Genomic DNA, 14,864 nt, shown 5'->3' on the forward strand with positions numbered 1-14,864 from the left:
CGAATTCGCGAGAAAGTATAGGGAATAGGTTCCATTTACTTTACGCAGTACAATTAATATTGATACAATTTCTTTAGTTCTTCGTTGATGCTACAATTGCTTAGTAGTAGTTTTGCTCGCACCCGCGGAGAATTTCCATTGTGCAATAATAGGCAGTAATTACTGTCAGTGCGACTCCTACGACCACTATCTAACGATGGTTACTTGCTGTGCTATAATACTTGATGTTATAACAAATCGTTTCCATATTTGTGCTTAGCATCGCTTACGAGTTCGCATGTAACTAGGCAATTCCTATACGCATCATTACCACTTTTCACCATTATGCATTCTATCACCAGAGCGTGATCAACTACACGATCGCAAAGCACGTGTTTTCATCCTCGGTCAGTAAGCAAGTCCCGCGGGTTTTTCTCTAATTGATGCGAAAGTGTGCATCGGAGCATGGCGCAAAAATTCGCATGCGTGCGAAATAGAATGACTCGGATGACGCAAAGCAAAGGTATAATTTAAAATACATAAACGGCGAATCGTAGGTTCCCACAGTCAATTGTTCGTATACTAGGACTTCCATCGACTAAATGTGCATTCAGTTAACAGTAGAATCCTTGAATCAATTTCAGCGTTGACAAAAACTCTGTTTCGTGTTGGATTTAATGAATTGAACTGATTCTCAATTTAGTTTTATGACAATATCTGGATTCCTTAAATGGTTAGCCACCAGCTCATGCGTTGTCGGTTATATCCTGCATGTTCAGGCCCCTTGTTCCTTGTGGGAGATTAGCGAAAAACTAACGAATCGCGCGCACCCTTGGCTCATAATGACTTTATTCGTATCCAACGGGTCATTAAAATTACTAGCTGTGCTTGTTACGCTTACCGGTTTTGTTCAAATTAAAAATCATGTTCGGACAGTACTAATGGCAATTAAACGCCTCCGTCTAATCTGTCGTTTATTTAGATACCACTGCAAATGTTGAAACTACTTAAAAGAAGCATCGTGGGATATTATTCGCTTCACTAGCAACAAACCGATCGATTTGTAATCGAATCGAAACCAGAGCGGAGACCTCACCCTTTGGTTTGACTCTTAATTGTACTCCACTTTCTACTCAATCCACCACAGCCCGTACCACCCTGACCAGTGCAGTGCGATGCGGCGGCGTGGGTTGTTCCATGGAAAAATGACCAATCTCCAACTTATCCCACCGAACAGCCGTCTCATCCGAGTGCATCACTATAGTTATGTTTGCATCCACTTCACAAATCAAATTTCTGAATAGAATCAACAAAGCAACAGTTAACCACCTTCCCGTCTGACTCACTCATTTTTGTTGGGTTAGCCAGGGCGTTGCTCAGCAATTGAGGGAGGCGTATTGTCTGTATGGTATGATGTACGATGACGCCGACGTTGCTTCTAGGGGTGTGCTTTTCTATTTACAATTTAAAATGTCGAAAGGAAAACAACTTCTGGCTGTAGATTAGAATTAGGCCGAGATATGTTTTCAAGCATGATCTACAACTCTACCTTAAAGTAATTTACTGAGCAGGTGAGTATCAAAAAATCGGTGATATCCAACATCCCTAATCAAAACAGTACCACAGATTGAGACTAGTTCTTTGATAGATTTCTGTACGTTTTGAACTGAACCACTGCTAAATATGGAAGTGGTTTCTGTTCGGAAATTCAACACTGAGAAAGATTGTATTGCACTATGGGGAACTGAGTTATAATTGAGTCTGAGCTCTGAGGCAATCTTGTAAGTCTGTACCCGCTGATCTGTGCGCCGCGAGCGAGCGCCGGCTGGTTCGACACACCCGCGTATTACTTTGCGCTCTCGTCCTCGCCGCGGCCGCATGCATTTATGTGTATCGCGGTGATCAAGCAGCAAACGCTCTACGAGTGTACAGGCAAGATTCCACTACACACTAGCGTCAGTCTGTTGCCATCTGCCGAAGAGTGCGAACGTAAAAACCGAAAGCCAACTTTAAGCCTTCCGAACGCAGATCATACGCCGCGCGTACACGTCCTCAGAGTTCGTTCCATCCCAGAGAAGGTTCCGAAATATCGGCCATCATCACGTTGAACGAGGATCGCCGTCCGAAAGCCTTGGACACGTTAGTAGACAACCTAAGGCCACTGGTAAACGAAATGCATATACATCATCCTGGTTCGCCCAATTCGTCCCAGTCGGAGGACGACGCAGCCACAAAAATCCAGGCCGGATTTCGCGGCTATCGGGTGCGAAAGCAGATGCGTCAAAGTAAAACTGGTGGAGCCGGTGGATCTGCACCGAATTCTGGCTCAGGCCAGCAGCGTTCACCAAAGGTCGGTAAAAAGTTGGCCTCTAGCCTGGAGGACAATTCGGCTGCGAAAATACAAGCCGGAGTGCGTGGATTCCTGGTGCGTAAGCGTCAAAAAGTAGCCACCGAGGCAGCGACTAAGATTCAGGCTAGCTTTCGGGGTTTCAAAACCCGAAAGGATCTGAAGACGACCAAAAAGGACAAGTAAGCTGCCGTCTAAAATTCCATATCATCATGCCACTGAATCAGCCAGTGATTGTCGAGAGAAGAGTAGAGACCTACTTTTATTGTAGCTAGTGGAGCGTGTGAAAACATTGTATAAAACTTAGACAATAACTCCATCGGAGAGTGGTAGGAGTGGTTTAGCCACAGTGATTATGAAGCAAGACCTAAAAAGCACAGCATCAAACGCCCTGCATGACTCCGCATTCTTGCGACGCTGGAAGCGGTTATGGATGGTTTTCTCGATTGAAAACAGTAAACCAACGCAGACGAACGCGATCGGAGTCTGTGTGTGGTGAAAGCGAAACGATTCTTTACAGCGCACTATAGGGGAGAGGACGTTCCAAAATTCGGATTTATGTACCACTACCGATTGCTCGTTGAGCAGCAGGGGAAGAAAAACAAGTGCCTCCAATGTTTATAGGTTTCTTTATTTAGTGTATCTTCTGTATGCTTCCGTTCATATCTGCGTAGAAATTCCGATCCGCGCACTGAAGTTGGAAACTGCGTCTATTCAGGGCTTAATGCTTCTTGAAAATAAAAAAAATCACAAACGTAAACGGTTTATCTGTTTATTTAAAAGAAGAAAAAGCGAAATGATTCACGGTAGTTATTTACAATAAGCCGGTATCTTCTAAAAGTTGCATGTACGTCGAATATCCCGCAGGATCAAACCAAAACAAAGTGCAAAAAAAATAAAAATAAAAGCACACAACTTTCGCATAGGATTTTAATTGAGCAGGCGTGGCATGCTTTGATACTACAAAGGCATAAATAATTGCCATAAAAATCTGTAACAATGTTATAAAAGCATTTGAGAGTTAAATTTAAAATAACAAACTTTTTTAGTTCTGTGAAAATTGATTTGACACTTTAATGTACGCATCATCAACCGTCTGTATGATTCAGCGCATAGGAAAAACAATGGCAATAAAAAAGTGAAACAATCAGCATGAAAACTTCAATGTTATAGGTATCGTCTGCTTTATAACGTACGCATGAGTTCTAGGTCTGATGCAGGTTGAGATGGAAGTGCAACTCTTGCTTTCGTCGTCAGAGGCGGTTTCTGAGAAACCTATAAACTTGGAATAACGGAACACGTTTTTGTACTAACTACCTACCATGCCTGTGTATATTTAACATGTAAATTAAATTAATGATTTTAGTAGCCTTTTGCTATACAACAAGGAAGCAATGTAATAAAGAAAAGGATAAAACGTATTTTTACAAGTATTTACCTTAAATAAGTAAGAGTGAATTTATTGCTAGTTCAAATAAATATCGTAGAATTTAGTGATTAAAACAATCGAGTGTTATTGGTTATCCTAGCTGATGATCACAGTTTCCCACATTCGAATTCCTTCGCAGACTAGTGGGAGAAGTTTGTTGTAAAAGGGGTTAATGTCCCCGCAAACATAGCGAAAACTGAGACACAAATTTTTCTCAACGTTAGTTTTGTCCTAATTTGGCTACAAATCAGTCCAAGCAAACATGAAATGCAATCAGAAGTTATGACGTAACTGAAACAAAAGCGTGCCAACAATGAAACGTTTTCTTCTCCCTATGCACGGCATCACCATGATCAGTCCAGTTGTTTTTCTGTATTCCGCACTTTGTTCTTTACAGTATCGCTTTGAGTAAGGGAATTACTTCTGCCACCAAAGACGATCATTAGGAATGTCGCAGTAGCTGTTTGACCCAATGCCATTCAATGCCAATGGCATACTAAAAAACCGTCACAATTTGCTTAGTGGGGAAGGCAAAAGAGAAGAAGCTCTGCCCATTCCAAGTCCCTACCAAGCGCCTCCACATTGATGGGAGCTTACCTTTTTATAAAAGAAAAGAAGCGTTTTTGTCAAAGCCAGTCAAAGCGTTTTTGTTTTGCTTATATCTTTAGAAAACTCATTTTTATATTTTCAAAGGAATTTCTAGCCGTGAGATTTTCATCTACGGGCAAGAAACGTGGACACCAGAGCCACCTGTGCCGTCGCACAGAGCTTCGCACTTCAAGGGGGCCTCGCGCTTGGTGATGACTAGAGAAAAATGTTAAAAATTCGTCTGGACAATCAGTGGTTGAATACAATACAATAGGCTGTTCAGAAATATTTTCATGATTTCCGTTGTTTCCTTTCTTCTTTTATTTAAATACACCGTGTACAGTTTTATGAAAAAATTGGTGAAATTAGGCCCCGCTGCTTTGGAATGGGTCGTTAGATAATATGCCCAACGACACGGCTCAGCTTGTTAGCCGATTGCCTACGGAAGTTTGGATCAAATGAGTACTTAGCACTTTCAAACCAATGAAATCTCCAGTTCCGGATGGTATTCTAGTTATTTTCTTACAGAAAATGGACGGCGGTATAATATCCGAGCTCATCAACCTTTTTCGAGAAAGTTTCACTTTATAACATATCGAGGAGCATTGGCGGAAAGCAGAGGGGATAAGAGAAAATCATGAATAAAGCTTTCAGCCCAATAAATCTGACATCAACACTTCTTGGGTTAATGGAGAAAATCTCAAATAACTATACCCGCAATGAGGTTTTAAAGATTGGGGGATTAACATAGATGGGGATTAACATAGATACCAACACGGTAAATCGTTAATTGAGAAAACGCACAAATATCAAGAAACGGCACTTTTTGCTTCCCCTGATATTGGAGGAGCTTTCGATTACACGTTCTTCGTTTCACTTATTACAGTTCTCTTTCAAAACAGAATTGACCACACTACAATGCGCTGGATTTAAGCAATGCTTTCGAGTGGAGAAATCCCATAATAATTGGCAAATACATCGGTCACGATTTCGGTGGTCAAAGGACGTCCACAAGGAGGAGTTTCCTCCCCCCTTACTTAGGTCACTAGTGGGAGCTAATAGACTAAACAGTTAAATCTACTGTGTATCTACTCAAATCAGTGTTGCGAAGCCCACACTCGTGTGGTCTAATTTTCTCACACATGCGTACTCATTCTAACGAACACGCCGGCATAGGCATCGCTTTAAAATTTCCGTTCTCATTTCTTCATGCGCTGCAATGCGTTTTTGCGAGCGTGTGTTTAGCTATCAGCTACAGTTGTCGCTCGTTGTTCGTCGTTGCAGCCCGATCTGCTGATACCGATTACTAACGACGGCTCGTACTCCCGCCCGTGAGTAGAATCGAGGGCGAAGATGCAGAAGAAGAAGAAGAAGAAGAGAAAGTAAAATTTGTATCCCAGAGCGCCACCAGCCTCACGGGCAGCTGATTCCCCACGAATTTTTTGACTCGGGAATAAGCTTTGCAGGAAGACGATGTGAGGATGCGCGTGTGCGAGTGTGTGGATAGCAGAATGCTTGCACGCAGCATCGGCGACTGTTTCTTTTACACCTGCGTGTGCGGCTTAAGCGTTGTATGCTATGTTTCTCATACTCTTTCGCATGGTTGATTTCTCGCTCGATTCGCAACATTGAGTAGTTAAAAAGTATGTACAGTATAGTTAGTTAAGTAGTTAGTTAAGTGTTAGGATGTAAACATGAAAATGATAATTTTGTTTGACCCTCTATAACTATAATCGTCCACGTCCTACATGCGGCTTTTCGACGTAATCCGCTCGGTCCGTGGATTGATTTGAGGGGAATTTTTCAATAACAGAATGGGCACCAATATACAATTTAGTCGTGACTTCTCCTACGCGCTGTGGAGTTGAATATTTCCGGTATGAACGCAGGGCGAGTCTTGAGAAATGATAGTTGAGTCCGTAAAATGTGTAGAACAATTGGAACCTGCCCCAAAAGAGATCATTAAGACAGTCACAATGGACGTTTAACTCAATTCCGTTGTAGCATACAAAAAGAGCCTCGCTACTGAATCTACACAGGGCCTCGAGCGTTGTAACGCCGGCTCTGGTGAACACCGCATAGAAGAGGACTTACAAGCACTCGGAGTTTTCGAACGGCGGGTGCTAAGAACCATCTTTGTCGGCGTGCAAGAGAACGGTGTATGGAGACCAAGAATGAACCACGAGCTCGCGCGTTTCTCCGGTGAACTTAGTGCCAGTATTCAGAAAGTGGTTAAAGCTGGACGGATACGTTGGGCAGGATATGGTGGCCCAACGAGGTGGCGAGGTGGCAAGACCAAGTGGAGCGAGATCTGGCGAGGAGCACTGGATGCCCGCGGAACTGGAGACCAGTTGCCATGGACCGAAATAGATGGAGAAATGACTACCGAAATAGATGGAGATGGAGAGATGGACTACGCAGGCCTTGTCATAAGACGTTAAGCCGATTAAGTTTAAATTAAGTTTTAACAGCATTCTGTTTCCCAGAATTTTTCCATAAGAATCTCTCATCCTCACCATGAGGTATTCTTTGCTGATCCAGAGCTACAGTGATGTGAAGCAAGCAGCCCCCGATTTTTTATAAATAATGAAGAGTTACATTTTCTTGAAGCAGTGAGGCTCTATGCAATGTAAAAACACTTTGAGTTATTGTCACACAACTAAAATATTGTACGCCGTTTTAAACTGATCTTCCCACAACGAAAATCACCAATCACACGATATAACGATGCATCGAGCTGAACAACAAGCCGATTCGCCGACCTTTAAAACAGAGTCAAATCGCGACGGTAATCAAGAAGACCAAATGGGATCAATCCCGGTGTAGTTAACATTCACGCCGAGGATCCGGATCCAAATCCCAACCTCGCAGAAGTCACGAATGACCCGAGCTGTTAAAGTGATTATAATCCAAAAAACAAAAAGACCAAAACACAATATCGGAAGCTGTACACAACGATGCTGACGAACTTTAATTTTGTGGTGATAAACGACCAAACCAGGCAGGCGACCAAAGGGAGACTTCAAACAGGTTCCTGGGCAGAACTTATAGCGCACGGGATGGGTATTTTAGGCCATTAAGCGATTGCATCTATTTTTTCAGCCTAGGGCCTAGTTTTAGTGGAAGAACAGGTGGTTTTGACGTTCTTCGAATAAAAAATAGTAGATTACTTACAGTTATATTGCAAATTACATTAAAAACGCGAAATGCAAAAATCTTGTAAATAGTTTACAAGTTAAATGTCGGCAGCGAGCTGTCAAATATTTATGTCAACTTATTGCGAGTGTTAATCCCAATAAATTGACATAAATAATTGACGGCCCGCTGCTGGGATTTTGCTTGTAAAATGTCTGCAAGTTTCTTGCATTTCGCGTTTTTGATGCAATTTGCAATAACATATTAAAATTGTATGTCAGCAAAGTATTTTTATCGGCGAAAGAAGAGGCAAATGATGGGCTGAATTTAGAAACCTGCTGGAAATACCCTCCCGCACCCTATATGGTAAACGGAAGAGGAAAGGTATCAGACATTTTCAAGCATATACAATTGTTTAAGTTCTCTAAGAAATATCTGGTTTGACAGGTTATCCGTTTTTTTTCTCTTGAAAAGCAATATTAAGGTTCTGCTACCCTAAAGCGATCTGAGAGATACGCCGATTTTATTTACGTAAATAAACGGAAATTCGTATTAAACGCGGCAATTCCAGTTGGCTTTTCTTGAAAGTATAATTTTTCTTATTCGTTAGTTCAGTTATTGAAATTTCTATAGAACATTATACGTGTTGGTGTCTTTGTTGGTGTAGGTTACCTTTCTCCAGTTTGCGAAGGCAATCGTGGCATTTGATGCATCGTTATTCTCCCGTTATTGTGGTCAATGGTCATCATAAAGGTATTCAGCGACTGGGCGGTACTCAATCAAGAGGCAAGATGAAAAATTCAATTAAATTTTCTTTCAACTGCTGATTCGTTTGTTGAGGTTAGGGCATTATTCGCAAAACCTTGCTGCCTTTCGTTATGAATGAAGTACATACACCCTGCACATACGTGCTTCCATGGCAACGCAAAGTGGATTTCATCATACCGTTTTTCCCGGTGCGGAAAAATGAAATCCATCCATTCGCGCGCGTCACTGTATAGACGATGCTCTATTTCCCGAGAATATTTCTACATGTTCCCAAAACGTGTTTGTTTTTTTAACAACAGTTGTTGACCGATTCTAACCACACCGGATGAATGCTTTGCTTCGGAAAAAATCAAACCATCCATCAATGGAGTAATGATGAGCGATAATCTTGAGCGCACGAGAGTCAAAAAAATCGGGCAATATTTCGCGTTGCTCGTTTTTTTTCTGCGATGATTTGTGACGAGACCGAGTGTCTTAATTTTCAGGAAACGGTACAGAGATCGCGCGGAGCGGAACAAACATCCTCGTTACGTACGTTCGGTTATTACTTTCTTTCTCGCGGATCGTAAAAATAGACAAGCACTTTATGTTTTACTTCGTTACCAGAGGAAAACACATTTTACCTAACGATCGAGTAATGTCTTTTACGCCTAAGGGGCACAGATTGAATCGCAGGGACCGGTTCTAGATTGGTTGTCAGTATCCATCTGCACCGCAGTGCTTTGTCTGACGAATCTGTGATAAAGCAATTTCGATGCCAAGCTCGTCGATACATCTAGCACTATTCGACCAGAAGCATTTGCATCGCAAAGATGCCAAAAATTGCCACTCACAATCTAAAAAATAATTTACATTCAATAGGAAATCGGTTAAAAGCATTCCAGACAGTCGGATCCTATTAATTGGCACTTGAATTTTTGGCCTGGTGCGAAATGTTTGTCAAAAAGAGGCAAAATGGTGGAAGGTCAATGAGGTATAATACGTTTTAACATCATAAACATTATATCTTATCTTATCCAATGTTTTTACTGACTTGAGTGGTTTAAAATGAAGCACATTTTTCTGCTTCTTTTCTACAGTTGTTAAAAAAACACTATACATCGTTCTATTCAGATTAAATTGCATTTGGTTTGGCAAAGTTTCCAAAGGGAAAATTTCTATTTTTCTTTTTTATAGGGGAAGGGCGGTAAAGACGGACACCTTAAGGTAAAGACTCAATATCTACTCAAATATAACTGTATTGATCGCAATTTTCGCACAAACTGAACCTTTAAGTCTCTGTCTAATAAAGTTACAACGTGCGCTGGAAAATTTCTTCCAAAATTTATGCTTTTTTTAATATTATAAACATCATGTATAAATCAGAGTTTCTGCGCAAGGGCGGGAAAGACGGACACTTGATATGGGAAAGACGGACACTCGCAAAAAGGTGTCACGCGTCGTCGAATTATCAGTATTAAGAAAGATTAACATATTTCATCTTGTATTTAGGAAAGAATTGGTTTGGGAAAACCCCCTTGCCGATCCCCCCTTTGAGCGAGAAAATAAAATGGTTCCCTTCAATATTTTAATTGGTGACGAATTAATCGTTTCTAAAAGTTGGCCTATTCCAACTGCTATATGACTTCTGGTTACTTTTACATATAAAATATTTAAGTATTTGCAATGTTAAATAGTTGTTGGGCAAAATGGGTTCAAAATCTGTGTGTCCGCCTTTCCCTACCTTTGGGTGTCCGTCTTTCCCGACTTGGATATCATTTGTTCAAACTTCAATAACTTTTTACTGAATATTCAAAAGTTTACCAGGTTTCCAATGCATATTCAGTGAAGGATCAAACTAACGGAATGTCGTCTGTTTAGCATGATTATGTTATTTTTTAACGATTTACTAGCTATTTTCTTCACACACAAAATTACATCGGTAAGCGTATATACGTATTTTTTCTTTGTTTTGCTTATAAATTTGACAGCTGCGCTGCTAAAAATCAGCAGTTTAATTCAAAAGTGTTAATTTAGTCTATAGAAACATTTCCCATCATTGATTTGCTTCAAAAAAATATTGTTTATGAAATATGACAAGTGTCCGTCTTTCCCGCAGTGTCCGTCTTTACCGCCCTTCCCCTACAACTTGTTTTCTACCCATGTCGATGCAAATTAATTAGAACTATTTACACTGATCCAAATGAACCGGTATCAGGTGTGGATAGTGCTTCGAATGTTTCAATTAGAAAGCATCACTAAATGACCAAATTAATCAAAAACCGGTGCAATCAAAAAATCATACAAAGTGAAATATTAGTGCATAAAAGTTATCCTAGATTATTAGTACATAGAGATATTATTTTCGCTGTCTCGAATGGTTCTGCTAAAGCGCTTTCGTTCTCAAGCAGAAAATGTAGCACCTGTTTCGTGTACGACAAAGAACTGAACTATTCAATGATCTGAACCGCATGTCATCCCGCTAGATGACCTGCTTCCTGTTTTCATAATTGCAAACACAATATGCTAAATGTTGCTAGGCTGGACGTTTAGCCTCGTTCACCAGGAAGAGTCATCTTTGAAAAGTAGTAAAACCCAAAAAGATTTATGAGATGTTAAAAAATTGTTCGATTGGTTCAAAAATTCCGATGTCATACTTACCTACCTATATGTATTCGCATTTGACCGTGCCACTGGGTTGCTATATGTCGGAAAAACATTCTGTTTCAATCAGAGCAAGCTGTTTCAAAAATCCATGGGTCTGTTTGTGTTGCTACCTATTTGTGAAAAATAAAAAAAATAGTAAAAAACCCATTTTGTGCAGTGCGAAACATACCGCCGAACGGTAACGGTCACAACAGGAAGAGGAAAAATTCTGTCGGATGCAAAATAGATCGCCGCCCTGTCGTTTTTCATCGTTCGTCTTAGCTGAGCTCGCACATGGGGTGGTGGGTGGGCTCACGGGGGAGGTGGAAAATTATGATGAAAATTAACATTCTCCGTCCGCACCAGTTTTGCTATATGTTTATTCACGTAAATTACGTCGCAAACAACCGTACAGTACAGTATGTGTTCACGTTCAAGTGCAAGTGCATCATCGGCATCATCATACTCGTAGCTGACCGACCGTGCACATCTTACTCAAATCAGCCGACCCATGCGGGTGACATGACAGTGAAACCGGCTCGAGTTCGTTATTCTCGTAATGTGGTAAAGATTGAACGATTTTGCGAATCACCCTGTAAAGGTAGTAAGATATTTGAAGGCCCTTCCCGGGCGTAGGTTATAAACCTCTCAAAGCTATGACGGTTTTCCCTCAATACATCTCACCGGATGTTGAACGGCACGTTCGCAAAAATATTTGTGAGCACACTAAAGTGGACCACTTTTTTCTTGCTGGGTAACATTTCGTTAAATTCTAGATAATGCTATGTCGAATGTCTCAATAATTGTCCTATATAGGCTAGGCGGAAAAAATTTCAGCTCTTCAAGCTGATAAGCGCTTTGTTTACATTTACCTGTATGACTGATAAGTGGTTAGCCCCGACAAGGAATTTATTTAATGAACCTTGTAGTATGCAGTAATGTACTGTGATACCATGATACCGGTCACTCTGTTTATAAGTTTACTTCGACAAGCAGCTACTATCAGTCACTCAGAATTTTACTAAACTGTATAAGTATGAAAGTGTTATCACATTAGGTCGAATGAATAGAAGAATGCTTCACTTTTTCCATTAGATTTTGCTACATTAAATACACTTAGATATATCTAGGCACCTAAAGTTACTTTCAGGTTACATAACTACAACATTAAATGTAAATTGTAATAGATAAGCTGGGTAGAAAGGTCGATTGACGTTATTAAATTATTTAGAATTTTTTCAGGAGAGATTTTCGAATCTGTTTAAAATCAGCAGATTCATCTTACGATGAAGCAGTAAGGTATGAGGACAAAGTTTCTGAAGCAACAGGAATTGAATCGAACTTTTTTGTTTTTGAAGGTTTACCATTCTGATGTTTGTTTTCAAGAATTCGACAATTATGCAAGAGGAATGGCGACTAACTGTGGCTTCAATGTGTCGCTTATTTTCGAGGATTGAATCCGATCCTGCCACAAGATGAATATATTTTTCATATAAAGCATTCTGTTACTCTGTTTTAGATACTGCTGTCAATTTTATTGAAACATTTCTTGTAAATTCTTAGATGTACTAGAAATTACCATTTACATGATGTATACTTCAAATTTAGATTCGAACAGTTAAAGAAGCATCAGAAAATGCTTCCAGCTTTCTCTGTGATATTGGAAGCATGAAAAATAATCTTATTCGCCAGTATCGTTAAAATACCAGCAGAAAACTTAAACATGTTATGACAAATGCTAAGTATACGACGCATTGCGATGCTTTTACTATTTGTTTTACGGTTAAGAACGATTGGTCTATAATAAAAAGCAAAATTGATTAGATGGGACGCAAAAATTAATCCTAAGGGAGGATATACTATACTGCACACTGCATAGAAAGCGTCAAATAAACAATTTTGTAATTCTGACGTTGTTATAAATGCAATACCTTTACCAGCCGAGAGCCGGGGTGGCGCTTGCCGTATGAAGCACGTTGGGCCCCTATATTTCTGGTGCCGGTGGGATTTTTGCAGAGAACGAATTTCACTGCACAGTCGTCCAGCATCCTTGCGACGTGGCCTGCCCACCGTAGTCTCCCAACTTTCGGCAGGTACACGATGGAAATCTCTACAAGCAGTACCTGTAGTTTGTGATTCAAACGCCTCCGCCACTCTCCGCTTTCCATTTGTATTCCGGCAGAAAATAGTCCGCAACACCTTTCGTTAAAATACGGCTAGTGCACGTATGTCAAAGTTACTGTCTCAAGTCCGTAGAGGACTACCGGTCTGATTAGCGTTTTGTACATAGGGGCCATCCAGATACCACGTGGACAGAAAAATACCAATTTTCAACCCCCCCGTCCCCCTCCGTGGACAAGTGTGGACATTCCCTCAACCCCCACCCCCCTCCCCTGTTTGTCCACGTGGACATTTTTTTTTCTTATGTCAAATTTAACAAAACAGAAATGCATTGTTCTAAATATTGTTTTCAACTTGATTTATGCAGTATTTATCAAAAAGCTGACGTGAAAGGAAGCGCCAGTCTAAATGCCGTGACACAATGCATACGGCTTTTTAGAAATTTGAGTTTTTCCATGGATTTTCCGTCAACTTTCCGCAGCGTATTAAAATCCGTATGCAAGGTGTTAGGACCAGGGCTTCGACCGATCCTTTTTTTCTACCGCAGTCCCATCAACGCGCATTCAAGTTCACACCGTCCGTTTAGTGATGGAATCAGGGCTTCGACCGATCCTTTTTTTCTACCGCAGTCCCATCAACGCGCATTCAAGTTCACACCGTCCGTTTAGTGATGGAATACGAACGCTATGCATAACACAACTGGCAGTTTGCTCAGTCAAACGCCGATGGCACGCAGTAGTATGAACGCATTCTAACGCTGTTTAACATTTTCGTTTCGATCAAGTTGCCTTTACCGTTTGGAGCAGCGAATGACTGCAAAACAGTCAAATGACTGGCAGTCACCACGCTTACGAAAAGCAACCGCACAATCGTATGATTCAATACTACAAAAAAACAACCACTACATGTGCATGGAAGAAGTCGGTCGGACTCCGTCCAATACAAACGAATATTTTGCTTGCGTCGGACCGACGTCCGGGTGACAAACTATTACTGTGAGCAGCCGATTTGGAGACAAAAAGAGAAACGAAAAAATACGTCACCGTATGCTTCCAGTCAGTTTGCAATTTATATTCTCAAAGCGCAAAGCAAAACGGGAGATTGACTGTTTGCTTCTACAGAGATGCCGCATGAATTGTAAGACGGCAGCAGCGCAAGCGGGAGATTGACTGGATTGAAAAAACAGTCAAATGATCGTTCAAAAAGCGGAGTTTGAATGCGGAAAGTTCGCATTCACGGCAGTCACATTCAACTTGCGATCCCTTTTCAAGCCCTGGTTAGGACCTTAATTCTTATGATCTTGTCTACTGCAAATTATTATCGACTGCAAGAAAGCTGATAGCTTGACTTTCGCTTGACGATTCTTCTCTGTCCAGAGTATCTTTGTCTAGAGTATCTGTATCCAGAACATCTCAGCTTGGCCGTCTACTTCAACGCAACACAAGACCTTATCGACGCAATGTGATTCGTAAAATTTTTTGATGGCGAAGCCTTTTGGAAATAGGTTGTCGATGGAAGCCCTTTTTTTGGCGAGCTGGATTTGATTTTGAGGCAAAATGCGTTTTGGCGCAAGTGCGACCTTTGTGATAAATGAGTCACGTAAGTGGTGAATATTCGTGGATTCTTCCGTTACATTTATCATTTCACAAAGAAGGCAAGAGTTGTAAAAAAATTTCTATTGCAGTTCTACTGAGTTATTTCTAATTTCTATTGCATGAAAAAAAAAAAACTTGTCCACGTGGACATTTTCCGTACCCCCTCTCCCCCTTCCGTGGACAAGCGTGGACACTTTCATACCCCCCACCCCCCTCTAAGCTGTCCACGTGGTATGTGGATGGCCCCATACATCAGCGTGCGGTGGCGAATGCTCCT

At 41.0% G+C, this 14,864-nt stretch overlaps 1 protein-coding gene across 1 annotated transcript; it reads left to right on the forward strand.

Annotated features, from left to right (window-relative positions):
- Nucleotides 1-1,962: 1,962 nt before the first annotated feature.
- LOC128738202 (abnormal spindle-like microcephaly-associated protein homolog) lies at nucleotides 1,963-3,774 on the forward strand. Its single transcript, XM_053833200.1, has one exon. The coding sequence runs from the start codon at nucleotides 2,153-2,155 to the stop codon at nucleotides 2,510-2,512; it is 360 nt and encodes a 119-aa protein (XP_053689175.1). The 5' UTR covers nucleotides 1,963-2,152; the 3' UTR covers nucleotides 2,513-3,774.
- The last annotated feature ends 11,090 nt before the right edge of the window (nucleotides 3,775-14,864 follow it).

Source organism: Sabethes cyaneus, chromosome 1, assembly GCF_943734655.1.
Source record: "Sabethes cyaneus chromosome 1, idSabCyanKW18_F2, whole genome shotgun sequence".
In the NCBI taxonomy this organism is placed as follows: domain Eukaryota; kingdom Metazoa; phylum Arthropoda; class Insecta; order Diptera; family Culicidae; genus Sabethes; species Sabethes cyaneus.